At 44.4% G+C, this 20,878-nt stretch overlaps 1 protein-coding gene across 2 annotated transcripts in view; it reads right to left on the reverse strand.

The window, feature by feature from the left end:
• The window catches only part of LOC132379153 (transmembrane protein 273-like), a 45,441-nt gene that overhangs the window by 20,860 nt on the left and 3,703 nt on the right, over positions 1-20,878 (reverse strand). The window contains exon 1 of one of the 2 annotated variants that reach the window (XM_059946778.1): positions 2,416-2,506. The exons of the other annotated variant lie outside the window; for it this stretch is intronic. Coding sequence (XP_059802761.1) covers positions 2,416-2,431 — 16 coding nt within the window. The 5' untranslated portion in view covers positions 2,432-2,506. Of the gene's footprint in view, positions 1-2,415; positions 2,507-20,878 lie in introns of those variants that run through there. 2 annotated transcript variants of the gene reach the window in all.

The raw sequence follows: 20,878 nt of genomic DNA on the forward strand, positions 1-20,878 counted from the left end.
CCGTTCCACTTGTATTAAGCTCAACTTCAAGTTTATTGTCATTCAACTGTGCACATGTATATAGCTAAATGAAACAATGTTCCTCCGGAGAAAGGTGCACAACACACACACAACACATAAAGTAATATTATCACAAATAAATTAACAAATAATAAAATATATTCCAGAAGATTGACATTTTGCATAAGGTACATTTAAAGCACGCAATAGAACCATAGAACCACAGAACACTACAGCACAGTACAGGCCCTTCAGCCCTCCATGTTGTGCCGACCCATATAATCCTTAAAAAAAGTACTAAACCCACACTACCCCATAACCCTCCATTTTTCTTTCATCCATGTGCCTGTCCATGAGGCTCTTAAATACCCCTAATGTTTTAGCCTCCACCACCATCCCTGGCAAGTCATTCCAGGCACTCACAACCCTCTGTGTAAAAAACTTACCCCTGGATGTCTCCCCTAAACTTCCCTCCCTTAATTTTGTACGTATGCCCTCTGATGTTTGCTATTGGTGCCCTGGGAAACAGGTTCTGACTTTCTAATAGATTAGCTCTTTCACCGCAAGACTGGCATTTCCCTGTCTGTCTCTACATGCCTGCACTTTACAACCCACACTGACTCACAGCTCTGTCTGTCAACACACGGACAGCTCTAGCTCAAGTACACATGCCAAGCTCGCCAATTTCATCAATTTTGCCTCTAACCTGTCCCCTCTGTCCTTAAGTTCAATTGGGCCATCTCTGACACATGCTTCCCCTTTCTTGATCTCTCTGTCTCAATCGCAGAAGACAAACTGTTAAGCGGCATCTTTTATAAACCTGCTGATTCCCATTGTTATCTGGACTATAGCTCTTCCCAGCCTATCTCCTGTGGAAATGCTATTCCCTTTTCTCAGCTTCTTCACCTTTGCCACATCTGTTCTCAGGATGTGGCTTTCCATTGATGTCCTCCCTCTTTAAAGAACATGATTTCCCTCACTCAACTGTTGTTGCTGCCCTCTCCCTTATCCCCCTCATTTTCCATACTTCTGTGCCACCACTGTCATAATAATAATATTACTGAGCAACCCATCAGCCTCCACATCCAACGTATTATCCTCCGCAACTTCCTCCATCTCCGAAAGGACCCTAGCACTAAACATATCTTTACCCACTCTCTTCACGATCCTCTTCACTCTCCCGCAACTCCCTTGTCCATTCATCCTTCCTCACTAATCTCCCTACAGGCACTTATCCCTGCAAGCTCTGAATGGAGGTGAGGGCGGAGGTGAATGGGTATACCTGCTCATTCACCTCCTCCCTCACCTCCATTCAGAGCCCCAAACAGTCCTTCCAGGGGAGACAACACTCCGCCCGACAGCCTGCTGGGGTTGTCTATTGTGTCCAGGGCTCCCGGTGCAGCCTCTTCTACATTGGTGAGACCCGTGGTAAATTGGGGGCATGCTTTATCAGAAACCCCCACACCATCTGTCACAAGCGGGGTGTCCTGGTAGCTAAATATTTTAATTCCCATTCCCATGCTGACGTGTTGATGCATGGCCTCCTCTTGTGCCAGGATGAGGCCGCCCTCAGGGTGGAGGAGCAACACCTTATATTCCATCTGTCCACCCTCCAAACTGATGGTATGAATATCGATTTCTCCTTCTGGTGAACAAAATTCCCACCCCACCCCACCCCTCTTCATTCCCCATTCAGACCAGTTACTTCTTCTTGCCTGCCTATTACTTCCCCCTGTGCCCTTCCCCCTCCTTCCCTTCCTTCCATTTCTCACTCTCTTCTCCTATCAGATTCCTTTTTCTCCAGCTCTTGAACTTCCTTACCCACCTGGCTTCTTCTATCCCCTTCCAGTTACCTTCATCCCATTCCCCCCACTTTTAATTCAGGCAACTCCCCCCTCCTTCCCTCTCAGTCCTGAAGAAGGGCCTAAAATATGGACTGTTTACTCTTTTCCATAGATGCTGCCTGGCCTGCAGACTTCCTCCAGCATGTTGTGTGTGTTACTGTAGTCCCCTCATCCGGTTCATTCATCCAGCACCAGTCTCTGCAGCATTCCCGGTTTCTCAATCAAAAGTGTCCCTTAATCCCTGCTCTATTTCCGATCCATCACTAATCCTCAGTCATCTAGGTATATTCCCCCCCAGTCTTATTTTAATAATAATAATAATAATAATAATGGTCTTCCTGAACAATATCTTGTGTGTAACCTTAACAGAAGTCGTCCTAAAGTCCAAATGCACTACATTCGCAGTCTTATCTTAAACCCAAGAAATATGGAGCAAAACGTACACACACACACACACACACACCCAAAATGCTGGAGGAACTCAGCAGATCAGAACGGAATAAGCAATCTATTTTCCAGATTTAGACCCTTCATCAGGACACAGGTTCCCACGTTTAGATATTTGTCTCACCTCTCTTATGATCCATTGCTTTAGCCTGAAGGAGAAGGAGAAAATACGTGCTCAAATTCTTCCTTATTTCTGTAACACCCAACTTCCTGGATTATTGCTGTATGTCTATTAACTATTTCAGAGAACGTCAGGGAGAAACAATTGTGTAATTCTCATATGAAGCAACAGGAACTAAATTCAAAATGGGATTATAATCTCATTAAAATGTGCACAGAAGGAGAGTTTTTGATTCTTGGTGACAGACAGGCAATCCTGAAACAAAGGGTTGTTTTAAACTGATTTAACTGCTGGTGAGCCAGTATCCTGGCAAAAGCTACACCATGAAGACAGAAGAACTCCACGAGAAGAGTATTGAAAAGCACAGTTTGGTAATTAGATACAAGAACATTTCCAAGTCACTGAATATCCCTTAGGGTACAGTTAAGTCAATCATCAAGAAATGGAAAAAATACGGCACAGATGTAAATCTGCCTGGAGCAGGCTGTCCTCAAAAACTGAGTGACTGTGCAAGAAGAGGACCAGTGAGAGAGGCCACCAAGAGATCTATGACTACTCTGGAGGAGTTACAAGCTTCAGTGGCTGAGATGGGAGAGACTGCACATACAACTGTTGCCTGGGTGCTTTGCCAGTCACAGCTTTATGGGAGAGTGGCAAAGAGAAAGCCACTGTTGAAAAAACTCACATGAAATCTCAGCTAGACTTTGCCAGAAGGCACGTAGGAGACTGAAGTCAGCTGAAAGAAGATTCTATGGTCTGATGAAACCAAAGTTGAGCTTTTGGCCATCAGGATAAACTGCTAGGCATAAGCACTGCACATAATCAAAATCACACCATCCCTATCGTGAAGCACGGTGGTGGCTGCATCACACTGTGGGGATGCTTCACTGCAGAAGGCCCTGGAAGGCTTGTGAAGGTAGAGGGTAAAATGAATGCAGCAAAGTACAGGGAAATCCTGGAGGAAAACTTGATGCAGTCTGCAAGAGAACTGTGACTTTGGGACAGTTGTTTTCCAGCAAGACAATGACCCCAGGCATAAAGCCAAAGCTATGCAGGAATGGCTTAAAAACATAGATATAAACAAGTTAATGTCCTGGAGTGGCCAAGTCAGAGTGCAGACCTCAATCTACTGATAATTTGTAGCTGGACTTGCAAAGGGCTGTTCACTCACAATTCCCATGCAATCTGACAGGGCCTGAGCAGTTTTGTAAAGAAGAAAGGGGAAAAATTGTAGTGTCCAGATGTGCAAAGCTGTTGGAGACCTATCCACACAGACTCAAGGCTGTAATTGCTGCCTAAGGTGCATCTACTAAATACTGACTTGAAAGGGGTGAATACTATGCAATCAATTATTTTGTGTTTTATGATTGTAATTAATTTAGATCACATTGTAATGTTACGTACCCCATAACCGGGTCACTTACCAGCAAAGATAGAGAGGTCCGTTGAAGTCTGATGGTACTATTTTTAACAGCGTTTATTGATAAAATACACAAAAATAATATCAATGCAAACGTACAGATAATATACATCGTCAATACTAAATCTAAAAGCGCAGGTATAATAATAATCAATAAGAAATAGCTCTGTCGTTGTCTAGGGGATAATGTATTGTCTGATGGAAATATAAAAGTCACTCAAGCTCATTCAAGCTGCAGCTTTTTGGTTGGAGAGAAAGACGGAGGTTTAACTTGCCCATTCCTTTTATGATGTCAATCCTTCGAGAGTCGTTGGGGAACTGATTTCCCCTTTGTGTTTAGCTAAAGCCGTGCTTCCATGGTAAAGACCCACCAATTCCGAGGCAAATGGAAAAGGACGCACGTGGGCTTTTCCACCGGCTTTCGCTATTACGCTGTTACAGGAGTTCTAGCGTTTCTTCTGCTGCGTCTGAGGGGCTGTTCCCACAGACACTCTTTTATCCTGACTCACTGATGTCAATCAGGTTGGGATGATGCAATACCTCCACCAACCTCCCCCTCGGTTCATTGCCTGGGGGCTTTGATGCATCGTACAGTATTCAATACACAATTCTGTCTCCAAGAGACAATAGCCGTTATCAATGGTTCCACCTTTCGGAGGCCAGGACACATTCCAAACTCTTTGTGGATTCTGCATGTATTTCTCTCATTTCCTGGGTCTCCTGAATTGACCTAATAGTGATCGTGCGATTCTCAAAAAGGAGGGGGCTACTTTGTGCCCTTCGGCCCCTCAGAGTTGTGGCACATTCGTAACAGTAAAGATATGTTTTCTTTGACACAAAATAATCTTTTTCTGTTGATCGGTCAAAAAAGGCCAAATTAAATCCACTGCAATTCAATTTTGCAACACAAAACATGAAAACTTCTGGGAGGGGGGTTGGGGGAATATTTATATCGGTACTATATATTCTTAATCTATTGTATTATTATGCATTGCAATATACTGCTGCCACACAACAACAAATTTCATGACAAATGCCAGTGATATCAAAGCTGATTGTGATTACTGGGGTCTCTCTTCCAATCATCTGAGGTGTTTATCAGAAGCACTGCAAATGCAAGGCTCTTCCATAGTCAATGACTCCTCCCATTCGTCCTGCAGTCTCTTAGACCCCGACCGTCAGGCAGGATGTACCGTGGCATTGGGACAAGGTCTGTTAGAATGAACAGCTTCATTCCCCAGGCACTTATGAACTTCCAGTAGCATTATACTGTTTATATTTTCATCATAAATACACCTTATGCTAAATGTCAGTCTTTTGGGATATACTTTATTATTTGTTAATTTAATTGTGGTAGCATTATCTTATGTGTTGTGTGTGAGTTATATGTACCGTGTTGTTAACCTTGGTCCAGAGGAATGGTGTTTTATATGGTGGTATACTTGTATAAGGTTGAATATCAATAAACTTGAACTTGAAGATTGCATGTAAAGGGAGTCAGCCTATTTCATTGTCAGTAAGAACATGGCTCAGCCTTGGTTTCACACCCCCACCTGTTACCCTTCATCACCTGTAGACCAAAAACCTCTACCTCAGCCTCAAATATGTTCCATAGAACGAGGCCCTTTGGCCCAACATGGTCATGTTGCCCAGCAGAGGTTCTCCCATTTGGCCCATATCCCTCTAAACATTTCCTATCCATGACCCTGCCCAGATGGCTTTGAAACATTGTAATTGTACACAAGAGATTCTGCAGATGCTGGAAACCCAAAGTAACACACACAAAATGCTGGAGGATCACAGCAGGTCAGGCAGCATCTATGGAGATGAACAAACAGTTGATGTTTCAGGTTGGGACCCTGGTAAATCATTTCATATCCCCACCACCCTCTGTGTGGAAAACTTGCCTCTCAATTCCCCTCTCAATTTAAACCCATCCCTTCAAGTTCCCCTACCCTTGGACCATTCACCCCTCCATGCCCTTCTAGATAGTACATTCCTCTATATGCTCACCTCTCAGTCTCCTACACTCCACTCCAGGGGCGTAAAGTCCCAACTAATCCAGTCTCTCCATTTAACTGAACCCCTCCCCCAGTCCTAGTAACATCCTTGTGAATCTTTTCTGCGCCCTTTTCAACTTGGCATCATTCCAGTAGGTGAGTGATCAGAACTAGAATAAACAGTTCTTTGATTCAGTGACTCCCCCTCCAAAGTGCTCTGGGATAGAGAATTCCTCGGAGAGAAGGAATTCCCCTTTTTCTCAGTCTTAAATGACCAACCTCTCATTCTAAAACTCTGTATTGTTTCCAGATAACCCACTTGAAACATCTGCTCAGTTCATCCACCCTTCAGACATCATCCACTTCCCTCCCCACAACAATCTAAAATGTTCCAGAATCAGAATCACTGACAAATGTTGTGCTGCCAGTACAGTGCAAGACATAGAAAAAGTTTACTGTAAGGTACAATAAAAAGTAATATAAATGAATCAATCAATAATGTGAATCAGGAATATAGAGGTAGTGTTCATGGGTTCCTGGACTGTTCAGAAATCTAATGGTGGACGGGGAGAATTTATTCCCAAATTGTTGAGTGTGTGCCTTTAGGATCTTGTACCTCCTCCATGGTAGTAACGGGAAGTGGGCATGTTCCGGATGGGAATGGTCCTTGAGGAATGATGAAGCCTTCTTGTGGCACGGGCTTTTCAATGAGGTCACTCCTCATTCTTTTAAGCTTCTATTAATGTAGACCAAACTTATTCAACCAGTGCTCGTAAGGCAGCCTCTTCATTGCAGGAGTCAATTGAGGGAGCTTCCTCTGAACTGCCTCCATTGTAGGTACATATTGAATCTCTAGTCCAACATCCCAGGCACCTGACTGGAATCAGATCACAGAAATTCCAGGCCACAGAAACTTCTCCTTGGTTATCTCCTTCTGAACAGGAGAATTGTTCTCTTTAAGTTAGTGAGACAGATGTGGAGAACGAAAGATGGAGGCTTCCAAGAACTGTCCTTATCTCAGAGTTTCCATAAGTTGGAAACAGTGTTTATCGAGAACATGGAATTAACTCTCATCTCTTTAGTTTATTTTAGATATTTGATAGATGTTAGTTATAATTAGTTAATTTGTTCACATCACTCCTATAGCTCAAACATGCCAGACCACAAAATGTCACACCGGAGAACTTCAGCCTGCATATCCCTCTATAAATAAGGAGACCAAGTGCATGAAGTACTCCAGGAACAATTGCACCAGCTGAAGCAAGACTCCACTGTATTTAGATGAAATTACATTATAGATTACAATATATAATCTTTCCATCTGTGCCGGGTTGAGGGCCGAGCTAGCCACTCGGCCTCATAAAAAACCAGGGTCAAGTCAGGAACGTTCATACCGTGACCCGGTTAATCCGAAAGGAGACCAATCCTGACACCACGCGCCAGACAAGAATGGCTGACTGTCTGGTGTGACAAGCTATGAAATGAACAATATAGATTAATTATAGATTGCAAATACAATATATTAGATTAGATTTTAGCTTTAGATGAGAAAGTCTGCAGATGCTGGAAATCCAAACAACACACAAGAAATGCTGGAGGATCTCAGCAGGCCAGGCAGCATCAGTGGAAAAGAGTAAACAGCTGACGTTTCGAGCCAAGACCCGTCATCAGGACTGGAATAAAAGGGTGAAAGTTAGAGCAAGAAGGTGGGGGGAGGGGAGGAAGAAGCACAAGGTGGCAAGTGAAACCGGGAAAGAGTGAAGGGTGAAGTAAGGAACTGGGAAATTGATTGGTGGAAGAGATAAAGGTCTGGAGAAGGGGGAATCTGATAGGAGAGGACAGAAGACCATGGAAGAAAGTGAAGGGGGAGCACCAGAGGGAGGTGATGGGCAGGGAAAGAGATAAGGTGAGAGAGAGGGAAACAGGAATGGGAATGATGAAGGTGGGGGACAACTACCTGAAGTTTGAGAAATTGATGTTCACGCCATCAGGCTGGAGGGTTTCCAGACAGAATACAAGGTGTTGCTCCTCCAACCTGAGTGTGGCCTCATCGTGGCAGTAGAGAGGCCATGGACTGGCATGTTGGAATGGGAATGGGGAGTAGAATTGAAATGGGTGGCCACCAGGAGATCCCATTTTTTTCTGGCAGACAGAGAGTAAGTGCTCAATGAAGCAGTCTCCAAATCTCTGTCAGGTCTCACCAATATAGGCCACACTGGCTCTGGATACAGTAGATAATCCCAACAAACTCAGAGGTGAAATGTCACCTCATCTGGAAGGACTGTTTGGGTCCTAAGTAGGCATGAGAGAGGAGATGTCGGGGCAGGTGCGGCACTTGTTCTGTTTGCAAGGATAAGTACCAGGAGGGAGATCAGTGGGGAGGAATGAATGGATAAGGGAGTCGCATAGGGAGTGATCCTTGCAGAAAGTGGAAGGTGGGGGGTGGGAAAGATGTGCTTGGTGGTGGGTTCCCATTGCAGATGGTGTAAGTTATGGAGAATTATGTGCTGAATACAGAAGCTACTGGGGTGGTAGGTGAGGACAAGACAAACCCTATCCTTGGTGGGGTGGTGGGAGGATGGGGTGAAGGCAGATTTATGAGAAATGGGAGAGATGCGGGTGAGGGTAGGGTTGATGGTACAGGAAGGAAAGCCCCTTTCTTTGAAGAAGGAGGACATTTTATTAGTTCTAGAATGAAAACCCTCATCCTGAAAGCAGATGTGGTGAAGTTTGAGGAACTGAAAGAAGGGGATGGCATTGTTACAAGTGACAAGGTGGGAAGAAGTATAGTCTAGGTAGCTGTGAGAATCGGTGGGTTTCTAAGAGACCTGCTGAGTTCCTTCAGAATTTTGTGTGTGTTGTCTATGTATTAGTTTTATTTGCTGCATGTCCATCAACACTTTGAAACATACAGTGAAATGCATCACCAAGGAGGATGCGCTGGAGGCATCCCACAAGTATCACCATGCATCTGGCACCAACGTAGCATGCCCACACTTGGCTAATCCTAACTGTACGTCTGAGGCGACCAGAGCACCCAGAGAAAACCCATGTGGTCACAGGGAAAATGCACAACACACAGCAACAAATCCCACTGTCCAAAGACGTACTGGTTAGTAGATTAGTTGGTCATTGTAAATCAGGAATTGAAACCCGATCAGTGACTGCTGGTGCTGTAAAACATTAGTTTAATCACTACCCTACTGTACCGCCCTGTACTTGCAATGATGCTTGAACATTTCATTTGCTCTCTCATTTCCGTACCGTCTTTGTACAACAATATTGTGTTTCAGATACGAGAATTCTCGCTTGCCAAATTGCACTTTCTCTTCATTTGCACAATATTTGGATTTCTGCTCTTCCTACCACAACTCCTCACAATATACCCCCATACAACATTTTTGACACCTTGCTCTGCCTATCTACATCTGTTTGCCAACTTGAAAATGAAGGGTAACCACCTGGCTGAGATAGAATGCAGAGTGGTGTAGTGGTTACTGCAACACCATTGCATCTCGGGGCGCCCCAGTGTTCAGAGTTCAACTCTGGAGCCGCCTGTAAGGAGCTTGTACATTCTCCCTGTTAACTGCATGAGCTTCCTCTCAGTCCTTTGGTTGCCTCCAACAGTCCAATGACTTACTGATTGGTAGGTTAATTGGTCATTGTAAGTTGTTCTGTGATTAGGCAAATGGTGGGTTGCTAGACAGTGTGGCTTGCTGCGCTGGAAGGAATTATTCTGCACTGCTTCTTAAGATAAATAAAACTAGTCCTGCAGTAAGATATTCTGAAAACCTTGGTTCTTGCTTGAGATTTAAATTAATTTTTAATTAATTCACCAAATAATTACTTTTTGCAAAGTAAGTGGTCCTAAAAATCAATTCCATGGATATGCATCGCAGTTTCCTGATGCAAGTATTTAAGAACATGGATTTTAAAGTCAATAAAAGAACAACAAAATCTATTACGCAGGAAATTCTGCAGATGCTGTAAATCCAGAGCAACATGCAGATATGGTGAAGGAACTCAGGAGGTCAAGCAGCATCTATGGAGAGGAATGAATAGTCGACATTTCAGGCCAAGGCCCTTCAATTGGACTGGAGAGATGGGGGAAAGCCAGAAAACTCCTCCCACCCTCTTATTTTGGCTTCTTCCTCTTTCTCTTCATAGATGCCACCTGACCTTCTGAGTTCTAATAAAATCTATTTATGGAATTTGAACTTTCTTAGCTATATGTGTATATTCCATGCTTTTCTGAATGTCCCTCCATAGCCAGCTCCTCCAGAGTCTGGGACCTCAGCAGTGAACACAACTGCTTCACTTCTGACCACAAACACTGGGTGTTTCAGTGAATCAGCTGCCACAACAGTGTCCAGTAGAGTCCAGAGTTGCCTTCTAAAGATAGCTCTCCTCACTCAACAGCAACACACAATTTGCTGGATGAACACTGCAGGCCAGGCAGCATCTAGAAAGGAAATGAAGTGTCAATTTTTGGGCTTAAGAACTTTCATCAGGCTTTTTCCCCTGAAACTGGGTAAGACTAGAACTAAAGGTCATAGGTGTAGGGTAAAAGGAGAAATATTTAAGGGAAATCTGAGGGGGAACTTCTTAACTAAGAGGGATTAGAGTTTTATTTCTCATATACGCTTGAAAACATATGGTGAAAGGTGCCATTTGCATCAACAACCCACGCAGTCTGAGGATGTGCTGGGGGTATGCACAAGTATTGCCATGTTTCCATTGCCAACATGACAAGCCCACAACTTACTAACCTAACCGGTAAATCTTTGCAAATGTGGGAGGAGGCCGGAGCACCTGGAGGAAATGCCCGTGGACACAGGGAGAACGTACAAACAGCTTACGGACAGCAGTGGGAATTGATGGCACTGTACAACATTACACTAACCACTACACCAGTTAGTAGGTTAATTGGTCACATGGGGGTAATTGGGCTGTGCAGGCTCATTACCGTGCTGCAACTCTAAAACAGCTAAATAAATACAATTTGGGATGGGGCTACAGTCATGCTGCTGAAGGCAACAAAGCTCAGTCGGTAGATGCCGTAACTGCCCAACAGCCATAGCACATCTACAGGTACCGTCCCCATTTCTGAGGCCACCTTCTGTTGTGTTTCTTTGTTCTACAGTGAATGCCCACAAGTAAATCAATCTCAGGATTGTATGTGGTGGTCTATATGTACTTTGATAATAAATTTGCTTTGAACTTTAAGACGAATACTTGGCGACAACATGACAGGGATCTGAGTCAGAACCGGGCGGTGATGCCATTATGATTGGCCACTGATAGAGGCAGCACAAACTTCATGTGCTTCAAATCGAGGGCCATTGGTATGTGAATTTAAGCAGTTATTTTTTCAGAGGGTTGGGAAACCTACAACTGGAAGACACAGGCTTAAGGTGAGTGGAGGGAGATTTCATAGGAACCTGAGGAGCAATGTTGTCACCCAGAAAGTGATCAGTAAATGGAATGAGATGCCAGAGGAAGTGGTTGAGACAGACAACTTTTAAAGGGTACTAGGACAGGCACTTGAGTGGTGGGATGGTGATACATCTCTACCACAGGAGGTGTAAGGTGCCCTCCATTAGCCTGCAGTTCACTCATGGGAAAGGTGTAGAACCTGCTTAGCTCCCAGCCAAGGTCACATAAAGCATTGGGAGCAGGTGGTGGACGGTCGTATGAGCAGCCGGTGCAGATCACAAGTCCTGACTATGCGACCACTGATGTCAGGCAGACAACCTCTGAAGAGTATTGACAATGGCTGGGGGTCACCCATCTTGTAAAGGCACTGCCCAGAAGGGGGTAATGGTAAACCACTTTTGTAGAAAAGCCTGCTAAGAACAATAATGGTCAAAGACCACGATTGCCCATGTCATTCGACATATCACATAGAGATGATGAGGACAGATACATGGATAGGAAAGGCATGCCAATCTTGGGAAAACGGGATTGACGGATGGAAGTCCTGGTCAGCAGTGATTGGTTGGGTCGAAGGATCTGTTTCCATGCTGTATAACTCTATGGCTGAATTATTTTCTTCTCGCCGATCTATAGTTCTCTGACTCTAACTGACTGGCTGATTACTGGCTTGTAATAGTGGCTGTCTCCTAGTGTACCCTCGCATGTAGAGTAACCCACAGTAACAATGTGAAGTTCAGAGCCTGGTATTCCCAGGATCACGAGAGTTTGCCTTAGTCTCTACCAGCTTCATCATGGCCACAACTTTCCCCACCATCAAGGACATCTTCAAAATGCAGTGTCTCAGGAAGACAGCATTCGTCACTAATGACCCTTACCATCCCGGACATGATATCTCCTTGTTACTATCATCAAAGGCCTGATACAGGAGCCTGAAGACCCACACTTAATGCTTTAGAAACAGCTTCTTTCCCACTGCTGAAAGATTTCTGAATGGTTTGAAAATCCATGAACACCACTTTGTTAATCCTTCTTTTTGCATTATTTATTCATTTTAATAATTTATAGTTTTTCTGCTGTCACAAAACAAATTTCACATAATTAAAGTCAGTGATCTGATTGTGAGTCTTACTCTGTCTTTGAGATGTGGAGCTTGTCTTCAGGAAAATCCAAAGGTCGTTTAGTTTCCAAATGAAGCAATCAGTCCCCTCCCAAGGACCAGCCTAGTCTGAAACTTAAAAGCAGTAATCAAATCAAATTGTAGTCTCCCAGGAACAGAACTGGGCTTCCTTCCCTGTGTAATTCCGCACAAACTGTTAGTTTTTCATTTAATTTTGAAAATAACTATCACAAAATTTAATTTCCAGCAATATTCCACTGTCACCTAGTTCAAATAGACCAGTAGTAAACTCAAAAATACTTTATTTAACAATAATTTGTGTTCTATCCCGAATAATCTTATCTATATGTTGTTGTGTATTTGAATCAAAATTGGTTGAAACTTCCTTGAGTTCCAGTCAGAAAGATACAATACTAATTGATTATAGTGGATTTGCAAAATCCATTGGAGCAACTAGTATGCCAGCATGTTGAGTATTAGAAGGTTACGTCAAGAAAGTCACATATTATCAAATGTTGGCTTCTTTTAGACAGTCATTGATTATAGTGTAGAGCCAAAGTTTGTTTTCCAGTAGTTACCTGTCCAACTTTCTACTCCAGTGATGATGCTTGCTATACCAGCTTTAGCTGACTCATTTCTTTTCACATGAGATTGTGGAAGTTGGTGCTGGAAATGGAGACCTTTCCATTCCAGGACCCCTGGTTGCAGCTGAGATCCTGATGATCTCCCACATAGAGTGACATCTCTGGGTCTGAGTCTGCAGGTTATGAACGTCACAGTTAGGTGAGGGGTAAACCCTACCCCTGCACCAAAAAATGTGTCTCCTTTGGAAATTTGCCATACAGGGTCTCCATAATAGGAGTCAGGGCAGTTCCATGGAGAAGTACAGAGGAATCGGGAGTTGAATCAGGAGCAAGTTACAGCTTGTGATTCAGCTGGGAGCTCAAAGAATTCAACCGTTGTAGGTAGGATTTAAGCCTACCTAGTCAATACCTGTGGAGGAGGGGGAACTGCGCAGGCGCGAGTGACGTCAGCGTCGAGCGCGCAATTTAAAAGGTAGGACCTCTTGTCAGAGCGGGCAGCGGAGTCCGTGGGAGCAGAGTCCTGGGCTTCGGCGTAAGGGGACTTCGGTAAGCTTGTGTGATTGCTCGCTGAGGGAAAGAAGGTAAGGTCGCTAGGTGCTTTTTAGACATTCTATTAATCCAGTTCAGGTATGGGGGAGACAGTCAGAGCAGTGGTGTGCTCCGTATGCAGTATGTGGGAGGTCAGGGTCAACACAGTTGTCCCTGATGACCACACCTGCAAGAGGTGCGTCCAGCTGCAGCTCCTATCAGCCCGAGTTAGGGAGTTGGAGCAGGAGCTGGATGAACTATGGATCATTCGGGAGGCAGAGGCAGAGATAGATAGGAGTTATCAGGAGGTAGTCACACCAAAAAACCAATAAGTAGGTAGATGGGTGACGGTCCAGAGAGGCAGGGGGAGCAGGCAGAGAGAGCAGAGCACCCCTGCGGCCATTCCCATTAACAATAAGTATACCGTACTGGATACTGTTGTTGGGGATGACCTACCAGGAATGAGTTGTAGTGGTCCTGCCTCTGGCACAGAGGTTGAACCCTCAACTAGAAAGGGGAGGAGGGAAGAGAAGAGAGCGATAGTTTTAGGGGATTCTATAGTCAGGGGGGCAGATAGGAGATTTTGTGGGGCAGATCGGGAGTCTCGGATGGTATGTTGCCTCCCTGGTGCCAGGGTCCGGGACATCTCAGATCGGGTGCGGGCTATTCTTGAGAGTGAGGGCATGAACCCAGATGTAGTGGTCCATGTAGGGACCAATGATGTAGGTAAGGTGAGTGAGGGGGTCCTGCTTAGAGAGTTCAGGGAGTTAGGAGTGAAGCTGAAAGGCAGGACCTCCAGGGTGACAATCTCGGGATTGCTACCTGTGCCACGTGCGAGTGAGGCGAAGAATAGAATGATTATGCACATTAATACGAGGCTGAGAGCATGGTGCAGGAAGGAAGGGTTCAGGTTTTTGGATAATTGGTCTTTGTTCCAGGGACATTGGGATCTGTTTCGAAGGGACGGTCTACATCTGAACCGGAGGGGTACTAACATCCTTGCAGAAATGTTTGCCAGTGCTGCTCGGGGTGGGGGGGTTAAACTAGATGTGCAGGGGGCAGGGATCCAGATCCAGAGGGTTGGTCAGAAGGAACATGGGATTAAATGTGTAGAAGGTTTGGGTGATCTTGAGAAGGTCATCAAAATTCAAGGTGCAATTAGCCCGATGGAAGTTCAAGGAGTTGGGTTAGGTACAATAGACAGTGTTTTAAGCAAAGAGAGGAGGAATGGGCTAAGAATTCTATACTTGAATGCGCGTAGTGTCAGAAATAAGACAGATGAGCTTGAAGCTCAGATGAAAATGGGGAACTACGATATTGTTGGGATAACGGAGACATGGCTGCAAGGGGATCAGGCCTGGGAATTGAGTGTACCAGGGTATACGTGCTATCGTAGAGACAGAAATATGGGAAGAGGGGGTGGGATGGCCCTGTTGGTGAGGAATGAGATTCAGTCCTTAGCAAGAGGTGACTTGGGAACAGGGGAAGTAGAGTGGATTGAGCTGAGGAACAGTAAGGGTAAAAAGACCCTAATGGGTGTTGTGTACAGGCCCCCAAACAGTAGCGTGGATATTGGGTACGTTGATTAGGGAGTTAACATTGGCATGTGCTAAAGGTAATGCAGTCGTTATGGGAGATTTCAACATGCAGGTGAACTGGGAGAATCAGGTAGGTGCTGGACCCCAGGATAGGGAGTTTGTGGAGTGTCTAAGGGATGTATTTTTGGAACAGCTTGTGCTTGAGCCAACCAGGAACGAGGCTGTTTTGGACTTGGTGATGTGTAACGAACAGGAATTGATAAGTGATCTTGAAGTAAAGGAGCCATTAGGAAGTAGTGATCATAACATGATAAGTTTTGATCTACAATTTGAGAGGGATAGGGGCAGATCAGAGGTGTCAGTGTTGCAATTAAATAAAGGAGACTACGGAGCCATGAGGGAAGAGCTGGCCAAAGTTAAATGGGCGGATGCCCTGGCAGGAAAGACAGTGTGTCAGCAGTGGCAGATATTCTTGGGGATAATACAAAAGATGCAAAAGCAGTTCATTCCAATGAGAAGGAAGGATTCAAAGAGGGGGAAGGGGCCACAGTGATTGACAAAGGAAGTCAGAGATTGTATAGCATTAAAGAAAAAGAAGTATGACGGGACTAAGATGAGTGGGAATACAGATGATTGGGAAAGTTTTAAGGAACAGCAGATCTTAACTAAAAAAGCAATACGGAGAGAAAAAAATCAGGTATGAGCTCAGTCTAGCCAGGAATATAAAAGGGGATAGCAAAAGCTTTTTTAGCTATGTGAAGAGAAAGAAGATAGTTAAGAACAATGTTGACCCCTTGAAGAATGAATTGGGAGAAATTGTTATGGGAAACAGGGAAATGGCATCAGCATTTAATGCGTACTTTAGATCTGTCTTCACCAGGGAGAACACAAGCAATCTCCCAGATGTATGGATGGGCCAGGGTCATAAGATATCAGAGGAATTGAGACAGATTGACATTAGGAAAGAAACTGTGATGAGTAGACTGGTAGGACTGAAGGCTAATAAATCCCCAGGTCCAGATGGTCTGCATCCGAGGGTTCTAAAAGAGGTGGCTCAGGAAATTGCGGATGCATTGGTAATCATTTTCCAATGTTCCTTAGATTCAGGATCAGTTCCTGAAGATTGGAGAGTGGCTAATGTTGTCCCACTTTTCAAGAAGTGAGGGAAGGAGAAAACGGAGAACTATTGCCCTGTTAGCCTAACGTCAGTCGTGGGGAAGATGCTTGGGTCCATTATTAAGGACGAAATAGTGGCACATCTTGATGGCAGTAATAGGATTAGGCCGAGCCAGCATGGATTTACCAAGGGCAAATCGTGCTTGACTAATCTGTTGGAGTTTTTTGAGGGTGTAACAAGGATGTTAGACGAGGGTAAGCCAGTGGATGTTGTGTACCTAGATTTTCAGAAGGCATTCGATAAGGTGCCACATAGGAGATTGGTGAGTAAAATCAGAGCTCATGGCATTGGGGGCAGGGTTTCAACATGGATAGAAAACTGGTTGGCAGATAGAAAGCAAAGGGTAGCGGTGAATGGGTGTTTCTCGGACTGGCTGGAGGTGACTAGTGGGGTACCACAGGGCTCTGTATTGGGACCACAGCGCTTTACGATTTATGTCAATGATTTAGATGAGGGCATTGAAAACTATATCAGCAAGTTTGCTGACGATACTAAACTGGGTGGCAGTGTGACATGCGAAGAGGACGTTAGGAGAATACAGGGAGACTTGGATAGGCTGGGTGAGTGGGCAGATACTTGGCAGATGTCATTCAATGTGAATAAATGTGAAGTTATCCACTTTGGAAGCAGGAACAAGAGGGCAGAGTATTGTCTGAATGGTGTCGAGTTAGATAAGGGAGGAATGCAAAGAGACCTAGGAGTCCTAGTTCACCAGTCAATGAAGGTGAATGAGCAAGTGCAACAGGCAGTGAAGAGGGCAAATGGAATGTTGGCCTTTATTACAAGGGGAATTGAGTACAAGAGCAAGGATGTCCTTTTGCATTTGTACAGGGCCCTGGTGAGACCACACCTGGAATATTGTGTACAGTTTTGGTCTCCAGGTTTAAGGAAGGACATTCTGGCAATTGAGTAAGTGCAGCGTAGATTCACTAGGTTGATTCCTGGGATGGCAGGGCTGTCTTACGCAGAGAGATTGGAGAGATTGGGCTTATACACGCTGGAATTGAGGAGATTGAGAGGGGATCTGATTGAAACGTTTAAGATAATTAAAGGATTTGATAGGATTGAGGCGGGAAATATGTTCCAGATGTTGGGAGAGTCCAGTACCAGAGGGCATAGATTGAGAATAAGAGGTCAGTTATTTAAAACAGAGTTGAGGAAGAGCTTCTTCTCCCAGAGAGTTGTGGAGGTGTGGAATGCACTGCCTCGGAAGACGGTGGAGGCCAATTCTCTGGATGCTTTCAAGAAGGAGCTAGATAGATATCTGATGGATAGGGGAATCAAGGGATATGGGGACAAGGCAGGGACTGGGTATTGATAGTGAATGATCAGCCATGATCTCAGAATGGCGGTGCAGACTCGAGGAGCCGAATGGTCTATTTCTGCACCTATTGTCTATTGTCTATTGTCTATTGAATGGGTAGTTGAAGTTGAGAAGATGCATCTCAATAATCAGGGCCCATGCTGTATGGTGAATAGTTTTTACCATAAGCATTCTCTAGCTCCTCTGGGCAATATTGTCATTCAGTGTCAGATCGTGGAGCAATATTATCTTTCAGTGGCAGATCGTGGGGCAATATTGTCCACAATATAAGTTTCATTGGCACTGAAGTCCCAGAGATGGAATGGCAATCTCCAATGTGCTGAGTGGCCTCATCACTACCAGTTTGCTAGTGCTGTTACATTAACAGGAAATCCTGATAGTGAAAAAAGACATAACTGATCTTTCAAAGTTCATATCAATTCCTGTTTAAGCACCACTGTGATACTCAAAGGATTTCTGATTGAGAAAGCAGGTTCTGTAAAAACGGCAACAACAGCCGATGTGTTACAAGGCCTGTTAATAGTTGTTCTCAGTTCCTCCCAGCAACAAGTCAGAATGCAGAGTGCACAGACAAAATGTCACAGGCTGTACCTTACAGCTGTGACCCTGGCAGGAAACAGACGAAGAAAAGGGTCTGCTTTCAAAGAACACTATTTTCTTATTCCTTTCAATACGCCTTCCAGACTCCTGAGTGGTTGAGACAGGGTAGATGTGGAAGATCACCCCTATACTTTCCTCGTTAAAACTATGCCTCCATATATCAGCCATTTCCATCCTGGGAAAAAGACACTGACTATTCGTTCTATCTAAGTTCTATCTATTGTTTAGTGGTTTGTTTGTCTGTAGATACAGCACACTAACAGGCCCTTCTGACCCAATGAGCCCACACCACCCAATTCAAGTTCAAGTTCAGATTTGTTATCATTCATCCATACATGAATAGCCATGAATGCAACCAAACTAAACAGCATTCCTCCATGGCCAAGTTGCAAGACCCGGTACCTACAGTCATACACAGTACAGGAGACAGATAGCAAGTAAACATACAGACACACAAAAAATAAAATCCCTGAGTGACATGTCCTATATATAGGTGCTGCATGGATGTTAGCATCAAGAATAAGCAGTTCTCAGCACTCCGCAGATGAATGTATGCATGCACACCTACAATCCAGCTCACTTTCACCAAGCGAACACTGGAGAGCTGCACCCAAAGGACAGTCCTGCCCCCATTCCAGCATGGGTGCCTCTGGCATCTCTCCCGGGCTGCTGCAACAGGCTTGAGGTCTAGTCCTCCCTGCAATCGAGGCCACACGGCTCCCTTGCCATCTGTCTCACCCAATTACACACATGTGACCACTCAACCTACTAACCTGTATGTCTTCAGAATGTTGGAGGAAACCAGATCACCAGGAAGAAACCCACGTGATCACTGAGAGAATTCACTTAGCCTCCTGTGGATTCCCAATTAGCCACAGATGGATGGTAACTAATATATTGTACATCACCGGCTCGGCACTGGAAGCACTTCGGTTAACCTGGTGTGAGTGTGAGTGTGAGTGTGTGTATATATGGGAGGAAGGAATGGGGTTTGTTTTGTTGCTGTTGTCCTGTGTTGTTCTGCTGAACATTGTGGGCATGCTATGTTGAAACCAGAATGTGTAGCAACACTTGCAGGCTGCCCCCAGCACATAGTTAGGCTGTGTAGTTTGTTAATGCAAATGGCACATTTCACTGTGTGCTCCGATATACATGGGATAAATAAATTAACTTGAATCTGAAACCAGTTAATTTTCCTCCTCAGCCCCATTCTTCTGCCTTCTCTCCGTAACCTTTGACACTTTTACCATTGTTGAAAAACACAAGGAGATTAAAGCCTTCCAGGTTATGGCCAAAAACACGGGTTTAATGATATTGGAGTTGTGGTAAGGCAAGGGCTAAAGACAAGGATAGCCTGGGGACAGTTCTAGACAAACGGGACCTTTGAAGTGAGACCAATGGAGACTCCTCTGCTTACTACAGACGTGGTAGGTGGTGGTGACTAAGACAGTGTGTACTCAAGTCAGGTGAGTAATGCCTCTGTAGTGAGACTTTTCTAGAAAAGTCTTCCTAAAACATACGTTCCTTTTCACAATACAGGGTGCTGGAGACAGATGAGATAGGAATAAAGCAAGGATGTGAAACACACCCAACAACTAAGGGACAATGTTTCACTGATACCAAAGTATCATTGGTTGTTTGCTCGAAGCTTTGATTTGCTATTCCCATCTTTACTGTGAATGGCGATTGATCTTGCAAGTAAGGAATTCAAGCATACACAGATTACCAAATGGTCAACATCTGTAACTGATAAGCCAATTCTGTTCAAACTTCAGAACAGTGTGGGTGACAGGGGCCATGGTGTTTTTCCTGTGCAGAACTAAAGTGAAAGGTATGCTTGAGCCATAAGGGTGTTTGTGTTGCGGGCCAAGTTACTTTAGCTATTTTATTAGCAACAACAGCAGGCAAAAGAAGGTAACAGCACATTGACAATTGAGTGGACATGAAGATAAAGAGCCTGGCTTGGAGAAAGGAAGGAGCCCAGGAAAGCAACAATTGAGCACCAGAAGTGCTGTTACCGAACAGAAATGAGAGTTACACTGGAGAGTGGGACCATTCCCCAAGAACAGCAGCCCACAGGCCCGATCTGGTAAGAAAAGGACTGCTTATAGTCAGAATCGGGAAGATCCAAATATAAAGATTTAACAGAAACATGAGGCTAGGATCTAAATGTTTTGGCCAGATGTTTTCAATCCATGTAAAATTCATACACATAAAAATATTGGCAGAGGTTTTCTCCAACCCAGAGGAGGTCCGGTCGTTCAGGCGAACAAGGTTCCCCAGTAAAACCTTGTAATTCTAAACCATCTGAGCACAACGGTAAAGCATTCTGTCCTGCCCCTTCTCAGTCAAGTACAGGGAAGTACGTAGCTAATTGTGACAAGTGTTGATACTTCACAGGTGATGGCAGAAGGCGGGAGAATGGGGCTGAGAGTCAAAATAAATCAGTTTCATATTCAGATCACTTGTACATCAAAATATAGAGTGAAATGTGTTGTTTCCATTGATAACTACCACAGCCTAGGATGTGCTGGGGGCAGCCTGTAATGTCTGAAAGAAGGTAATTCTGAAAACATTCTGTCCCAATGAACCTTTGGCTGAATGCTCCGACTCCTTATGTTGATGTATTGTTGATCAAAAGCAGGAACTGTGTTAGCAGTGAACATCGGGGTGCAGTAGTTTAACTTGGCATGTTCCTACAACTTAAAACATCTAAGACGGCACATTGCACAAAAGACTCCT

The sequence above is a fragment of the Hypanus sabinus genome, chromosome 21 (assembly GCF_030144855.1).
Source record: "Hypanus sabinus isolate sHypSab1 chromosome 21, sHypSab1.hap1, whole genome shotgun sequence".
Lineage (NCBI taxonomy): Eukaryota > Metazoa > Chordata > Chondrichthyes > Myliobatiformes > Dasyatidae > Hypanus > Hypanus sabinus.